Below are 15,776 nucleotides of genomic sequence, written 5' to 3'. Positions count from 1 at the left end.
ACTAGACCACCAGGGAATTCCATTTACCATACCATTGAAAGACAACAAGGTGAGGAAAAGAAGATAGAACAGACTGTAGTTAGAGGGGTATTTGGATGGTAGGCAAGATTTCCTGTTTTTCAAGCAGGAAAGACTTGAGTATGTCTGTAAGCCCTAAAGGAGGGAATTTGCATATTGGGAGAAAAAGATAGAAAAGAGGAAATACAGGAGGGAAAGAGGGATGGGGAAGAAGTGAGACAGGGAGGTTGAGAATGAAATAATTGTGAAAGAAGACTCCAGAGAAGGCAGGAAAACGTGAGATAACAGGTTGTGGCTTTGACTCTGAGTGGTGACATCTTATTTTCTGGGTTAGTGTCTGGATATGGACCAAGGCTTCACCTTGTAGGATATTCGAAGCTTTTGTACTTGGTTATCTCAATTTCTATCACAAAACAGGAGGTGGATATCAGGGACATCAGTGGTGGAAGGTTTGGTTTGAACTTGAGGTATCCCATCCTCTGAGGCCAAAGCCAAAAGAGGTAAGAATGGGCTCAAACACAGTCTTATTCAAGTTATGGGACAGAAAGCCTGCTAGCCTTGATGGCTAGATAAGTAGGAGGCAAAGTTATCTGTGAAGGTATTATTTATTTGTCACTCTTCTCACATGACAAAATTCCTTAGGTAAAACCAAAACAGAAATGATATTTAGTATATTAAAATTAATACTTCAGATATTTCCTTTATATGAAGGCAATTACCTATTACATAAATCTTTCACAGGCATGTATCTGTTTCTTTGTATATGAACCAAAATTCTAAAAGATTCTCCTGATATAATTTAGCATTTTTAAAACTGACTTTGTCTTGAGTTTATACTATTCTCAATCAGAAGAAAAAATTACTGGAAACATACTGTCAGTGTATTCTGTATATTTGTTACCTGATTTAACAATCAAAAACCACATTTGGATGATGTAATTTTATCTGATTTTAAAGTAAATTCATCACATGAGCAAATACTGTCTCCCTCTAACAAAAATTAGACATCAAAATATTTCATAATTGGAAGGGATCTTTTAAGACCAGTGTCTTCTAATCTGGGAGCCTCAGACTCCCAGAATGTATACATGGAATGATAGTAATTGATGATCTATTTTTACATTTCAAAGTGCCTAATAGAAACCCCACTTAACCCATATGAAGACTTTGAATTCCTTTACAATTACTTGGAATTATTTCAATTCAGAGGGGCTACTCTTCAGAATCTCCAATGGGTGGGCCTTTGCAATATTAAAACATGGGTAATACATTAATCATTATTTCATCACTGAGTTTTAAAAATCAGGAAAAGCTTCTAAAGCACAGGGCTAGGGCAGAGGAGGATTATAGAAGTTAACTGATAGTGAAAACATTGGGAAAAACTGACTTAGTCCAATCTTGAAATTTGCAAATGAGATAACTATTAATAGGAGGAGGATTAATAATTTATCCAATATCACATCAAGGTTCATTAATAGCAGAGCCAGCATTAGGATTTGCTCAATTCATATGTTGTTTGTTTAGTCACTAAGTCCTGTCTGACTCTTTTGTGACCCCATGGGCTGGAGCCTGCCAGGCTCCTCTGTCTACGGGATTTTCTAGGCAGGAATACTGGAGTGGGTTGAAGTTGAAAAAGTTTCCTAATATACTTTTTTCTTGGGTGTTAGGTCTCTTCAGTTTGTGTCATGTTTAGTGTTCTTAGCATTTGGAACCCAAATGATTCACATTTTGTTTTGGGGTTGTCTTTGGTTGAGTATGTACTAATATGAAACACCCCAGCCCAAACGCTAAGATTTATTTATTTGTATCCCCTCTATTGGCTAACTTTCCAGTAAAGTGGTTTAAAGTTTTTTCCATGGAGGTAATTGAAAAACAAAACCTTTAAAAGAGCCTTCATAGCAAAGAGGTTCATTAAAGGCTAGTTACTTTCAAACTTCATTCTTCATAATTTTAGGGTAGTCTTCATTCATATCCACTCTAGTTACAATAGAACTTTAAACAGAATTATACTGTTAGCATACAGTTCTACAAAAAGAAAACATTTTAGACTCTTCCACCGTTTTAATCTTAGGTGTGTATAGGAATTGCATACATTCTCATCAAATAATTAAAACATATTCACAGTTAACAAATGGAGACAAACTTTATACAAAAGTTCCACTACTACTATCATTTTTAAAAACATTTAACCCACCAATAAGAGAGGAGACAGCCCTGCCTTTTAAAAGCTAGGTAATTTGAATGGAGAATATAAGATATGATCATTAGAAGTACAAACAATAGTTTTCCCTCTTAGGAAAAGTCTAAAAATTTCCTTCCTTATATTTTTTGTTGTTCTTTATATTTCTTTAGACAACACAGTCATTTCTTCTCAAGTGATTTTTTTAGGAAGAGTTGTCTTTTAATGGACTAAAAGAAGTGCCTTCATTGTAGCTGAGGCAGAACTGGGTTTTTAATATTTCTTACATCTTATAAATACAGTCTTCTAAGACGTTGATTAGGCAGAGCTATCGCTTTCCAAGTCCAAAATTTCAAGATGTATGAAAGTAATTGGAATTTTTTGACAAAAGTACTAAGTAGCTTTGTGCATTCATTTTCTATGATACTCGATAAGACAAGTCAATTAAAACCCAGACTTCACATTGATGTCAAATGAACGTAGCAGAAGGACCAAAACTGAGAGCTAGTCATTGTCATAGATGCAACCTGAAAGAAGAAAACAAATTTAAATTAGTTACACAAAATACATATTCTCTAAGTGTTCATACATTGGAAATGTAAATGATTCATACTGTCCTGGTTTAGGATTAAGAAAAAGTAGAATTGGCTCACTTTATGAAAAAGTAGTTAAATGGAAGGCCATATGTTTATTTAACATTCATTGCTTAGTATACTTTTCCAAACAAAGTTTCTGGACAAATCTATTCTCTACCAAAATGAGACTCAGGATTATTTAATCTGAAACTTTATTAAATGTACTTTTTGAAAGTAATTCTGGATGAGGCTGAAAATACTAGGCATCAGTAAGAATCTTACATTTAAAAGGAGACTAAAAGGAACATTACACTATGCTTCATTTCAGGTGAGATTAAATTTTTAGATCGTAATTTAGAAGTGTTCAATGCTTAGATAATACTAACGAGTAATACATGTTATGAAATATGTACCTATTTACTGTCCAAGCACAAATATTTTTTGTGGGTAAAAGCAATCCTTATTAAGATTCATGGTATAATGAAAGATTCACTAAATATTTTTATTCTTTTATTTTTCAAAGGAAATAAAGAGATTTTCTCTCGATTTCCAGTCATTTACAAAAATAAGTTTTTTTTTTCATTATACCAAGGTATTTACATTTCCTAACATTTTCAGATAATTCAAATTCTGATCAGATTGGAAGGCTCTTATTAATCCAGTAAGCTATTTCCAGTATTTGTAAGAACAGTAAATTCACCATTCTTCCCTGTGGTGAGGGCCACATGAGACTTACCATCAGCAATATCATCATAAATCTCTCCATCACTGTTAAGTAGAAAATAAATTTTACTTTAATGAAATAATCTTCTTAATATTAAAATAACATTAGGTTAAAAGTTTAATAACATTATTTCATGTGATACAAGGCATTTAAGGATGAGAAGTATTATGATGATGAGTATTATGTGTTATACATTTATAAATGGGAAGAAATTTCATATACATCTGCATCTTTTATTGACTTAATCTAATCTTCTGTTTCGTTCTTAAACACACACGCACACACACAAACTTATTCCATATCACAGACATACAGAATAGTGAAAACATGCCCCAACAACACAGACCATGCCTTATTCATCTTTCAGTTGAACTATAAGCCTAGCATATATCTGTCCTTGGTTAAGAAATGTTTGTTGAACCGAACAAACTGAAAAATCAAAGCACAGTACTCTGGGGGCCCTCATCTAAAACTCTGATGAATTCTTTATGTTTGTTAACATCGGATGTATACTACTTTCATGTGAACTTCAAGTGTTGAAGGAAATACAAAAATATTTGGCATAGGAAATGGGTGTATCATTTTTACAATGTTTCTAATTATAATTTGTAAATATTAATTAAAAAATATATAAGTATTGGTTACAAAATAAGCAGCCAGGATATGGTTCATAGGTGATTCTTATGTTACATAATTTAAAAAAATGTTTGTGGTTATAGGCAGCATCCCTAATAATAGTTAGTGACTTTTACACATTTTAGGTTTTATCTGATCCTGAATCTTTGTGACATATTCTATTCCACACACACACTGAGTCCCTCCTATGTACCAGGAGATTTATAAGACACAGCCTTTGTTTCTAGAAGCTTATAAGGTAATGGAGGAGACAATGACACGCAAGTAATTAAAATAGAATTATAAATATTAATAGAACCTTGAAATGGAGGACACGGTTTTGAAGTGCAGAAATGTGAGGTGGGTTTGTCAGTTAGTCCAGACCTACTCTTGGTTCCTGCACTACCTTTGTGCATTTAGAAGCAACAGGCTTTTAAAATTGCTGCTAACCATGGCAGATGCCGTGAGTTCCCTCTGTCTTCTGTTTGAATCCTTTTTCTGAGATTGAGGAAGGATTTGGCTAATGGAAATTTGATACAAATGCAAAGAGGACAGATTTTTTCTACCGTTCATTCAATAAACGTTTATTAACTGTTCACCTCAATAGATGGTAAAGCAATAATTACTTAGAGAGTACACTTTCTGAATTCTTTCTAAATCATCCTCTAATAATCACTGATGAAGATGTGATCCCATTATTTGTCACACATTCTCTCCTTGAAATTTGTATCTTTCATAGAGTAAAGCCCATTGAAAAGTCCAATGCCTACGACTGTGATTAATGCTCTGAAGAAAACAAAAGTGTTATGATTATTTTTCTCTTGATTCTTTCCTAGTTTGCTGACAGAGCACTTAACCTTCAGTTGTCTCTTTCTGATGGTGTCAGGTTGTTTATGGCTACAGTTTGTGAATCCTCCTTGATTTCTTAATTATGCCGAATTCTGTAAATCTCCAGATTGGTATATGACCTACTTGATAATGGAGCTCATTTCTTACACTGGTTTACTTGGGACAGAATCTTATAACATTGTAGGGGGAGGGAGAGGGGAGTGTGACTCTATTAGTACTAGTACCAGACCGTGACAATGTCCTATTCATAAAAATAGAAGAATCATTGACCTCTATCTTTTCTTTTTGGCATGCTTCCAAAAAAGGCAACTTAATATTCTATGATGCATGGCGTGAGTAAAGAAAAGCCCTCAATTAGGAGCCAAACTATAAGCTGTTAGCAGGTGATATTTGTACCTACTCTGCAGAAGCTATTGATCTCTGATCAATCCAATCAACTGCATTTTTGTTTTGTTTTGTTTTTTTTATGTTTGTTTTTTTTTTTTTTGGCTGTGAGGCATGTGGAATCTTAGCTCCCTGATCAGGGATCAAACCGATACCCCCTGCATTGGAAGGTGAAATCTTAACCACTGGACCGCCAGGGAAGTCCCTCAACTACATTAATAGCTAGTGAAAAGCAAAGTACTAATGAAAGTGCTCGCACTTTTGACCTGTATCCAATGTTTGCTGTGTCTGTCTCCAATGAATATATAAAACCAGCAATGGTATAACCATGAATGAGAAGGGCTCCTCGTTTAGATTTAAAAGAGTGATACTTAAAACTGACTTCATTATGGATACTACCATATTGACATTAGTACAGAGTATTGTTTTAAAATTTGTTTATGATAGTTTAGTAGATTATGTTATTTAAATGATATTAGGAATCCTTCCTAAAGAAAAGAATATCATTCTTTTTGAAAGTATAGTAGGAGCAGAAAATAGGCTTACTTGTCCACCAAGTAGCTCCGAAGGACATAACCATCTAAGAAAGAAAAAGAAAACATATTTTATTAACAATATAAACTTTAAAAGCCTCTACTATTTTTAAATAAATTGAAATAGCATTTAATAATTAAATATCATATAATATATTGAGTAATTATATCTATCTCCAAATATGACTCATTTTTGTGTGTCCACTGTTCTCTTTCTTTTTTCTCTCTCTCCTGTTTTCCGCCATTTACAATATTTCTTCCTTCTCCCTTAAATTAAAAACCAATATTTTCTTTTCTAAGCTACTGTATGTTGTAGCCCAAGCTTCTTTCACAGTTTAATCTATTTCTTCAAGGTGTTACCCATGTGGCACAATTTTAAGAATTTGTTAAGCATAATTTCTCCAGTTACAAGAATAGGTCACGGGGGTGTGTGCTTAGTCATTCAGTCATGTCTGACTCTTTGCGACCCCATGGACTGTAGCCTGCCAGGCTCCTCTGTCCATGGGGATTCTCCGTGCAAGAATACTGGAGTGGGTTGCATGCCCTCCTCTGGGTTGGATCTTCCCAACCCAGGAACCAAACCAGGGTCTCCTGCATTGCAGGTAGATTCTTTTATCAGCTGAACCACAAGGGAAGCCCAGGTCATGGGTAGGGATTTTAAATATCTCCAGGTCTAAGACTTAACTTTTCAATTTTTTTTTTACACTGTACAGTCAGAATTATATTCTACTCCCCTTTCAGATCCACAGTCTAGTGGTTACTTGGGGGAGTGTGCATTCGAAAAAGTTTCAAAACAGCTCTCTTATAATCAGCGTGAAAGATCTTCCACTACTGCTTTTGCCGCTTGACAGAATGTCAATGTTTGTATTTTCATCTTTCATGGAACAAATAATTATTAGAAGAGCAGATATCAGAGATTCCAGTGATTCCTCTGTTAAATAGAAAATAGACATTTGATACAGGAAAGCAAATTATTTTTTTCCACTTTATTTTTGCCCCTCTTGAGCAAAATACTCCTAAGAAAAAATATGGACTATTTTTCACAAGTGTCTGCTGACATCTAATTAATGTACTAACCTTTATAGCTGTTAGTTTTGTGTTAGCACCTAGTCACTATTGCATGCTTACCATTAGTACCGTTTATAGTTTTGCCAATCAGCATCTAAATAATTTCTTTCACTGAGTCAATTTATTGGTTTTGCTCCACCTCAGATCTGGTTTTGGGTTCTAAATCAGAGTAAATGTGTAAAAAATGACAAAGCAGAAAGTTCGTAAATGAAAATTAATACCAATATTAATAAACTTACTTAAACATATTAATATCATATTGCCACTGACTTAACATGCACAAATTTTAAGTATAATCATATAACTGAAATTGTGCATTAAAATTTAAGGAAACAAACTTTCCCTTGACATATCCCAGGGTAAAAATACTCCACCAAATATTCTGTCAAGAGATTCACCACTTTTTGATAAAAATTTTTATCAAATTTTTATCTTATTTTATAAGAGTCATATTTGAAAAATAAAGAATCAAAGTTATCTTTGAATTGCTGTAGCATAGAGGTAATGAAGCATGTGTCAAAATGATAAAAACAGACTAAAGTAATATTTTTCTTGGAATATTAAAAAATTAGACCACGTTATATCTTCCATTTTATTTCAATTAAAGCAGATGTGGGAAAAGTTAATATAAAGGTCATCTAAAATTAATATCTATGATCCTTGGGTTGCCTTTGATTCCATAGTTCTTTCGTTTCACATTAACAAACTTAAAAAAATTTAAGGTTGGACATCATGCATTTAGCATGATTTTTAAAGGGGGATAAGCTCATCTTTAACAAATTCAATTCTCTGTGTGTCTCTCAAAAGAGAAACTCTGCAAATAACAGACTTTTAAAACAAACTGCAGATTTTGTATCAGGGTTCCAATAGTGGAAATCTGTCTTTACCTGTACCTGTGCCTAGGGCTAACATAAAGTGTGAACCATTTCTACAGACAGTAAGAGTCATAAACTTTATTTTTTCGTTAGTTAAAATTAATGGTTATGTTTTCATTTTTAATTTTCTCTTAAAACAAATTGGAAAATAAAACAAGTTAAGTGTTCCCATAATATTCATGTTTAAATTAATAATTTAAAAATAACGACTGAAGCCTTCAATGATGAAGTCAATCTCTTTGTTAGTTGTCTGGGCTTTGTAAAGTATCTGAACTAAAATTAGAATGTAGACAATTAGAGAAATATATAAGAAATAAGAAAATAGTGCCAAAGACTGGAATTATTCTGGCATCAAATATAGTTATTGTCATTTGTAAAAAATATTTAGAAGGTCAAAAGAAACTAAATCCAAAATAAAGAATATAATCCTCATTTTTGAAATTAAAGATTTTTATTTTCCAGTGCTAGAGGAGCCTGGCAGGCTACAGTCCATGGGGTTGCAAGAGTCAGACATGACTTAGCGACTACACCACCACCACTGTAGGACATCTGTTTTTTAAAACCTCAATTATGCTAAAATTGTGTCAACATGGATAAAACACTATCTGTAATTAGGTGTAAAAGAGTCCTTTCAGTGATCAAAGTTAATAACTCATAATGCAGTTTAATTACCTAATCTCACAAAATTAATTATAAAAAATATATTTTCTTAACTTCTCAAACCTCTATTACATTTTCTCCTATATCTTGTCTGTTCAAGAGTTCTAACCACATTTCCTTTTGAGGAAAGCACTAATGTTGTTGCTGTTTTTGTAGTTGTTAGAAACACAAACATCAATGATTGGGAACATTATTTGAGAGCAAACATATTAAGAGTTTGGAGCAGGGTTGGTCCTGCGCGGCTCTTTTTTAGTTCCCTGAAATGATGTGATCATTTGGGGCTCATTAGCTATAAAATCAACATTAAATAGCATTTCTACAGGGTGAACAACTTTTAATACAGCTTAGGTTTTGCTGTCTAGTACCTTTAAAAATCTCTGCTAAAACTTCATTATATTAGAAGCATGATTCCCGACAGTGTCAAAACAAGTGTCTTACCATGAATTTTTATACAATCTCTCCATTATAGTTCCTAGAAACAAATTTTTGTTTGCGGTAGAAAATGTTCTCTTTGCTCACATGTTCCACGTACAACCATCACAGGGAACATTAATGAAAAATACAAACAAATGAAATAAACAGAAAAACTCACCGTAGTTCTGAAACATGCAGAGGAGCTGCTGTGTTTAGTTAGCTCTTTAATATGATGGACACTGGCACACCAGGGAGTCTCATATATCATATGAGATTATTATTTGGAAACTTCACATTCATAGAGCAGAACATAGAACACAGTGGCTTGAAGCAAATGCTTTGAAATATGTGGTGGGGTAGAGCTAGTTACGGAGAAGGCAATGGCACCCCACTCCAGTCCTCTTGCCTGGAAAATCCCATGGATGGAGGAGCCTGGTAGGCTGCGGTCCATGGGGTCGCCAAGAGTTGGACACAACTGAGCGACTTCACTTTCACTTTCATGCATTGGAGAAGGAAATGGCAACCCACTCCAGTGTTCTTGCCTGGAGAATCCCAGGGACGGGGGAGCCTGATGGGCTGCCGTCTATGGGGTCGCACAGAGTCGGACACGACTGAAGCGACTTAGCAGCAGCAGCAGACCTAGTTAAGGAAGTCACACCCACCCCTATACACGCCAGTTAATTTCTTCCCCTAACGATTACTTGGTACAGGGCAGATGTGTCCTAGAACTAATGACTGACCTTTCCGAAGGGCGTTGTGAATATAAAATTACCAAGGATATGCAAAGCCATCTTTGGAATAAAATGAAAGAGATCGTTGTTCTAATATTTTCAAATTTTTTACTCAGTAAAAATGATGAATTGTATTATTTCCTTATCACTTCATTTGTTGTAAGCAAGCCCAGAAATAAAGTTAAATGTACTCAATTTGGCCTCATGCAGTTTAAAAACAATAAAGTCACATTGTATACTTTTACCCAGGCAAGTGAAACAACGTCCAACTTCAAAGAAAATGCTCATAGTGGAATAGAAATTAAAAATGAAATGCAGTATATAATACTAAATATAAATTATTATCCTAGTATATTAGAAATGTTCTCTTTCCTCTCTTTTTCTCTCCCTACTTAGTTTTAGGGTTTCAAATCAGATGAATTATTAAATTTCTGAATAAAAAATTTTTTCTTCAGTTAGCATGTGTTGTTTTAAAATGAAAAACAAAATTACTGAAGCAAAGAAATGATCAATTGGATTAGGGACATTCAAAGTACCTTTAAAATTCCCCTTCCTTTGATGCCCAAAGGAAATGGAGAACATTTTGACCACAAATACTTCATGTCTCATTCCACACATTTTTGTAGGAAAATTTTCTCTTGTGACAGGAGGTGGGAAAACTCACAGTTTATGAGACATTGACTTGAGGAAAATGCACAAATATTATCAAGAAATTCTAAACATGTGGGAACGTGCCATCAAATATATATTTAAGATCTCAATGCCTCTACAATATGCTCTTCTACAAGTCTGTGGCTGAGACTTTTTCAAATGTGCTAATGCCAGTAAAAGTGGCTTGTACTCTACTCCACAGTGAGAAGGGATTACTGTTCATGCTTTAGCCTTGGATTTCTATCATTACAAATTATGTTTAAGTAAACTATGGTTTTCTCTCTCTCTGTCTTTTTTTTTTTTCCAGATTAAAAACGAATAGAAAGTAAGGAAAATGTTAGGATCACCATGGTGCTGGATTGCAAATGCTATTACTGCTAATTACATGTAGAAAAAGGAACGGAAAGATTTAGAGCTTCTCAAATGATACACAATAAGTGAATGGAATCACACAAGAGAACTTGTGTCTTAAAACAAGTTAAACTATTCAACAGACTTCTTCCCACAAATGTCAATATGTCAGATTTTCATCTGGTTAAACAATTGCAGTCTCTAAATTCTTATACTCAATTCAGCGAGTCCCAAACAAAGTATCAGGCAGTGTAGAATGTGTTGGCAATACAATGTTGAGAACATTTCATTGAAGTTACTCTCAAACTCAGAGTTTAATAAGAGTAATATGTTGTTAAAGCAATAAGGACAATTGCAGCAGTAACAGTAGTGGTATGGTGGAACAAGGGAGAGATTCATTGTGTCAGGGAGGAGGGAGTGAGTGTGCTTCCAATTTTAGATGACAACTGGTTTGTTTTTAATAGATTTGGGCATTCCAAATAGAATAAAATAGTATAGAAGGGCGAAATAGCACAATTTACTCAGGGAATGACAAGTCAGTAGTCTGTATTTCTGAAGTATCAGCTGCAGATGGGAAATAGTTGAAGAGGGGAAGGCTAGATCATAAAGGATTTTATATACTAACCCTAAAGACTTCATGTTTTTAAAAAAATAATATTCGGGTAACAGTGTGGTGAGTGGAATGGCTGAGAGTAATGGTAAGGGACACATATCTTTTGAAAGGTTATTGGAATAATCCAGTGAGGGAGGGTTAAACCCACACAGCAACTGTCCCAAATCCTATAGTGATATTTGAGGAATGGATCAGAAATTAAGAAAATTAAAAATGTCAAGGATTCAGTTCAGGGAAAGAATAATGAGCAATTTTGGAAAAATTAAGAAAGATAAGAGATTTGGGGAAATAAAAGGGAAATGAAATAAATCTGATCATTGAATTGTGGAATAATGCAATTGAAGATGCTTTTGATGGCCCTCCCATATACTTTTACCCTCATGATTTCAGGGCTTTGTGGTTCGACTTGCAACTGATAGTAATTGCATTTTCTATTTATTTACTGATGACTTTTTTTTTTCTAGCTTCCAGAACTTTCCTTGTCTGCTTTCTCAGTGTCCTGAATGACTGGCCACATGTCCAGGGGTAGGCTTCAATTCCTGATGGACAGGAGTTGATGTATAAATAGACCTATTTGTTTCCCACCAGATGGGATAACACTGCTGCTTGAGCCTGCCAATGCAGAAATAAGAGATGTGGGTTCAATCCCTGGGCCAGGAAGATCCCTGGAGGAGGGCATGGCAACCCAATCCAGTATTCTTGCTGGAAGAATCTCATGGACAGAGGAGCCTGGCAGGCTACAGTCTACAGGGTCGCAAAGAGTTGGACACGACTGAAGCAACTGAACGTGCAAGCTGCACCTACCCAAGTGACACCTCTTTTTGATAACAAGGTTTTGTTAGCTGCCTTCTCTTCCCAGGCTACTCTGCCACTTGCCGATGGGAGTTTCCCAGACTCACCTTTCAGCTGGGGAGGCCAAACTAAGACAAAGTCCAGGCCAAAGAAAGTTTTTAAATAAAAAACAACTAGTACACAAGATATAAGAAGATGATTTTCATCCCGTTTGAGATGAACCCCAAACCACCAAAGAACTGAATTAGTTATTCGTGAGCTTGGGAACTGCAAACTGCATTGGTCCTACACCAGGAAAAAAAGAAAAAGATAAAAGTAACAAGGAAAGCTTGATTTTATCATGTAATGTTTTCACTTCTCATTTTTAACAGATGATACATTCTTAAGAGGATGGGGGCCCTCTGGTATTCATAGTAGTATTTAGAATGATTGATGTCCAAATAGAAAATGACAGCAGATTACAAATTAGCCCTGAATGGCTGCTGCTTTTTCTCCTGTTTAAGGTCTGTTGATTCCTAGATAGGAGTCTGCTCCAAATTTCTGTTCTTGATGCTGAATCTAGGTCTGCCCATCTGTATCTATACATGTTTGTTGCTGAGGTCATTTACATCCTGTTACTCAGAGTCTGTTTTGTGGACTAGCAGCATGAATTACGTGAAACCTTGGGAAAACTCCTCACCTCAGATCTACTAAATTAAAGTCTCCATTTCTAACAAGATCTCTGTGAAGTGCATGTACTTTTAAGTCTAGGAGCATTGCTCTAGATGGGGTCTGTTGTTAAGGACAGGAATCTCTGGACAGCAGGTCAAAATAAGCCTGAAATTTGTTCTCTGGAGAAAGGTCCATATAACAAGCATTAGAACAATTGTCTGTTGTGAAAAATGTGACATAATTGGAAAAGCAGAGGGAAAAAAACTATCACTTGGGCCCATCACCCTGCGCGTGTGTGGATGCTCATTCGCTTCAGTTTTGTCCGACTTGCTGTGACCCTATAAACTGTAGCCTGCCAGGCTCCTCTGTCCACGGGATTCTCCAAGTAAGAACACTGCAGTGGGTTGCCATGCCCTCCTCCAGGAGATCTTCCTGACCCAGGGATTGAACCAGCGTCTCTTATGTCTCCTGCATTGGCAAGTGGGTTCTTTACCTCTAGCATCACCTGGTAAGCAGCCCCCTCCATCACCTTAATCAGCCATTATTAGCATTTTAGTTTCATTTACATATTTTTAAAACATGGCTGTAAAGAATTCCCATCCTTTATTAAGCAGGCTTCTTATTTCTGTTACTAATGGATCATAAGCATTTCCTCATGTTATCATAATCATCCTGGAAAATATTCGATTTGGTATATTCATCATAACTTTAATAATTTAAAAATATTGAGCATTTAAAAAATATTTTGGCTGCCATTTAAAGCATGCAGTTATCCGCATTTAAGACTATTCCTTAGGGTGTGTGTTCACAAATCCTGGATTGAATGGGGGTATTCTTTGTCTCCTGCAGCTTTGTCTTCAAATTATCTCCTGTGACTTTCTAGTCTTAACATTACATACCCCTGCCTGTTATCCTTTGTACCCACATTCCATTTTTCCCTTTTACAGCCAACCACACCTTGTCCATAAAATTTTAGATCCATTTTCCCCACCCTTGAGTCACTGTGTTTTATTCTTAAAAGATCCATTTTGGTTCCTGTCCCTGAGTCACCTTCCTGTCATTAAAATTGAACTCAGAGTTTTCCGTGCAGACTTACTGGGCTGATATGGGACAGCCAGTCTGGCTATTCCGTTTTAAATATAGGACAACATAATTTTGACTTACTCTTCCCTGGACTTTAAATGAAATAAGCTACCTTTTAAAATTGGACAAAAACATTTCCATCTGTCAGCTTAAGTAGCTGTCAGAGAGGAAAGGACTGTCTTGTGTTTATTTGGAAGAGTAGGTTATAGTAAATGTGCCAAATAGGAAATGAAAACAAGTGAATTTGCAAGGTAGGAAAACTGGAAATGCTAGGTGTGACATATGAGATATAATTTTAAAACCAGACCAGAGCAAGAATCGCTCAATTCTTTAGCACAGTGATTCTCACTTTAGTGTACATAGGAACAAACTAGGGAAGACTTACAATCTCTGTCTGACCCCCAGAGCTCATGACTTAGCAAGTCAAATGTTGGGCTAGGGTATTGCAACTGTGATATTCACAGAGTTTTCTGATGCTGGGGGTCTGTGGGACCATATTTCCAGAAACACTAATTTGGCATTATCTTCGCAACTCAGTGCCAAATATAGCAGGTGGGAAATGAAAAAAATTAAAATGAAATACAGTGATTCCAGCCCAGCAAGATCTCCAGTTTCTTAATGTGAATTTTCCAGAATTTACAAAGCATGGAGCAAAAAGAGTTTAGAGTGATCACTAAAACTTGTTTAGTTGTTAAATGCTAGAGCATCATATTTTTGAAGAGTAAGTAATGACTTACATTTTCCTTCTTCATTCCTGCAGAGAACTTTTGTATCATCTGTGTTTTGTATAACTTCCAGGGATTCTCCAGGCTTTATTTGTAGATCTCTGTTGCCCCACTTTTTAGAAGATAAGGAGGGTGCAACTTTGGTGGAATAGAGGACTCTAATTTCACCATCATACTAGAAAAATAAGGGAAAACATTTATTATTGATTGATGTGTATTATTAAAGTAATTCACTTATTGACAGACTTATTAAGAAATTTTGTTAAAAATTTCAGCAAAATTTCAAATTCTGTTAAAAAAACTAGTTCCTTATTATTTTTTCAAAAGATAACATAGGAAGATTAAAGAAAACTTTTTTGGAGAAAAATCACTTGCAACCTCACCAACCTAATATAATAATTATTTTTAAAATTAAAAAATTTAAGATGTACATGCGTTGACTTGTCACACTCATTTTCTGCAAAATGATTACTATCAAAACTTCAATTCTATTGGTTCGATCACTTTACATAATTACCATTTCTTCTTTGTAGTGAGAACACTTAAGATGTACTCTCTTAGGAATTTTCAAGTATGTAATACAGTAATGCTGACTATAATCACCATGCTGTAATTAGGTCCCTAAACTTATTCATCTTATAACTGAACATTCGTACCCTTTGACAAACAGCTCCCGCTGCTCTCCACCTCTGGTAACCACCACTTTATTCTTGGTTTCTGTGGGTTTGGTTTTTTTAGATTCTCCATATAAATGATATCATAAAGTATTTGTCTCTGCCTCTTGTCTGACAATTTACTTAGCATAATGCTCTTGAGGTCCATCCACATTGACAAAATGGCAGGATTTCCTTGTTTTTCACGATTGAATAATATTTCATATCTCTATATATATCACATCATTTTTAATCATTCAATTTTTAGCTTACTTTCTTATTGACTTTCAAAGGACAGCTAAATTTAGATGATTACCACAGTATGTATATCAGGCATGTACAAGAGTTTGCGTAATTTCTTATAGGAATAAATCTAAATCTAAAACAAAGTTTGTAGAAAATAAAGGTGTTGTGATGGATAACTGTGATATTGATAATTACACAGAAAATCATCAGTTTTTTCATTAGGGCTTTGAACTTTGTATGATATTTAAATGTAACATACTTTAAATTTTTTCCTGAAGTCTTTTTCTTCTTTTTCTTGCTTTTTTAGCTTCTTAGGGTCTTTTTCTTCAGCTTTGGTCTTGGCTCCTTGACTAGGATGGCAGAACATACATAAAACAGCATTTAGT

The 15,776-nt window shown here is 34.9% G+C and overlaps 1 protein-coding gene across 5 annotated transcripts in view; it reads right to left on the bottom strand.

Annotated features, from left to right (window-relative positions):
• Positions 1-604: 604 nt before the first annotated feature.
• FYB1 (FYN binding protein 1) overlaps positions 605-15,776 on the bottom strand; it is a 170,797-nt gene continuing 155,625 nt past the window's right edge. For all 5 annotated transcript variants that reach the window (XM_061393664.1, XM_061393666.1, XM_061393668.1 and 2 more), the window contains 5 exons: positions 15,650-15,740; positions 14,504-14,666; positions 5,891-5,924; positions 3,509-3,540; positions 605-2,724 (listed from right to left, as the gene is read on the bottom strand). In XM_061393664.1, the coding sequence (XP_061249648.1) occupies positions 2,702-2,724; positions 3,509-3,540; positions 5,891-5,924; positions 14,504-14,666; positions 15,650-15,740 (343 nt within the window). In that variant the 3' untranslated portion in view covers positions 605-2,701. The remainder of the gene's footprint in view (positions 2,725-3,508; positions 3,541-5,890; positions 5,925-14,503; positions 14,667-15,649; positions 15,741-15,776) is intronic.

The sequence above is a fragment of the Bos javanicus genome, chromosome 20 (assembly GCF_032452875.1).
Source record: "Bos javanicus breed banteng chromosome 20, ARS-OSU_banteng_1.0, whole genome shotgun sequence".
Lineage (NCBI taxonomy): Eukaryota > Metazoa > Chordata > Mammalia > Artiodactyla > Bovidae > Bos > Bos javanicus.
Note: the sequence above shows the minus strand (reverse complement) of the source record. Positions and strands in the feature narration are given on the sequence as shown.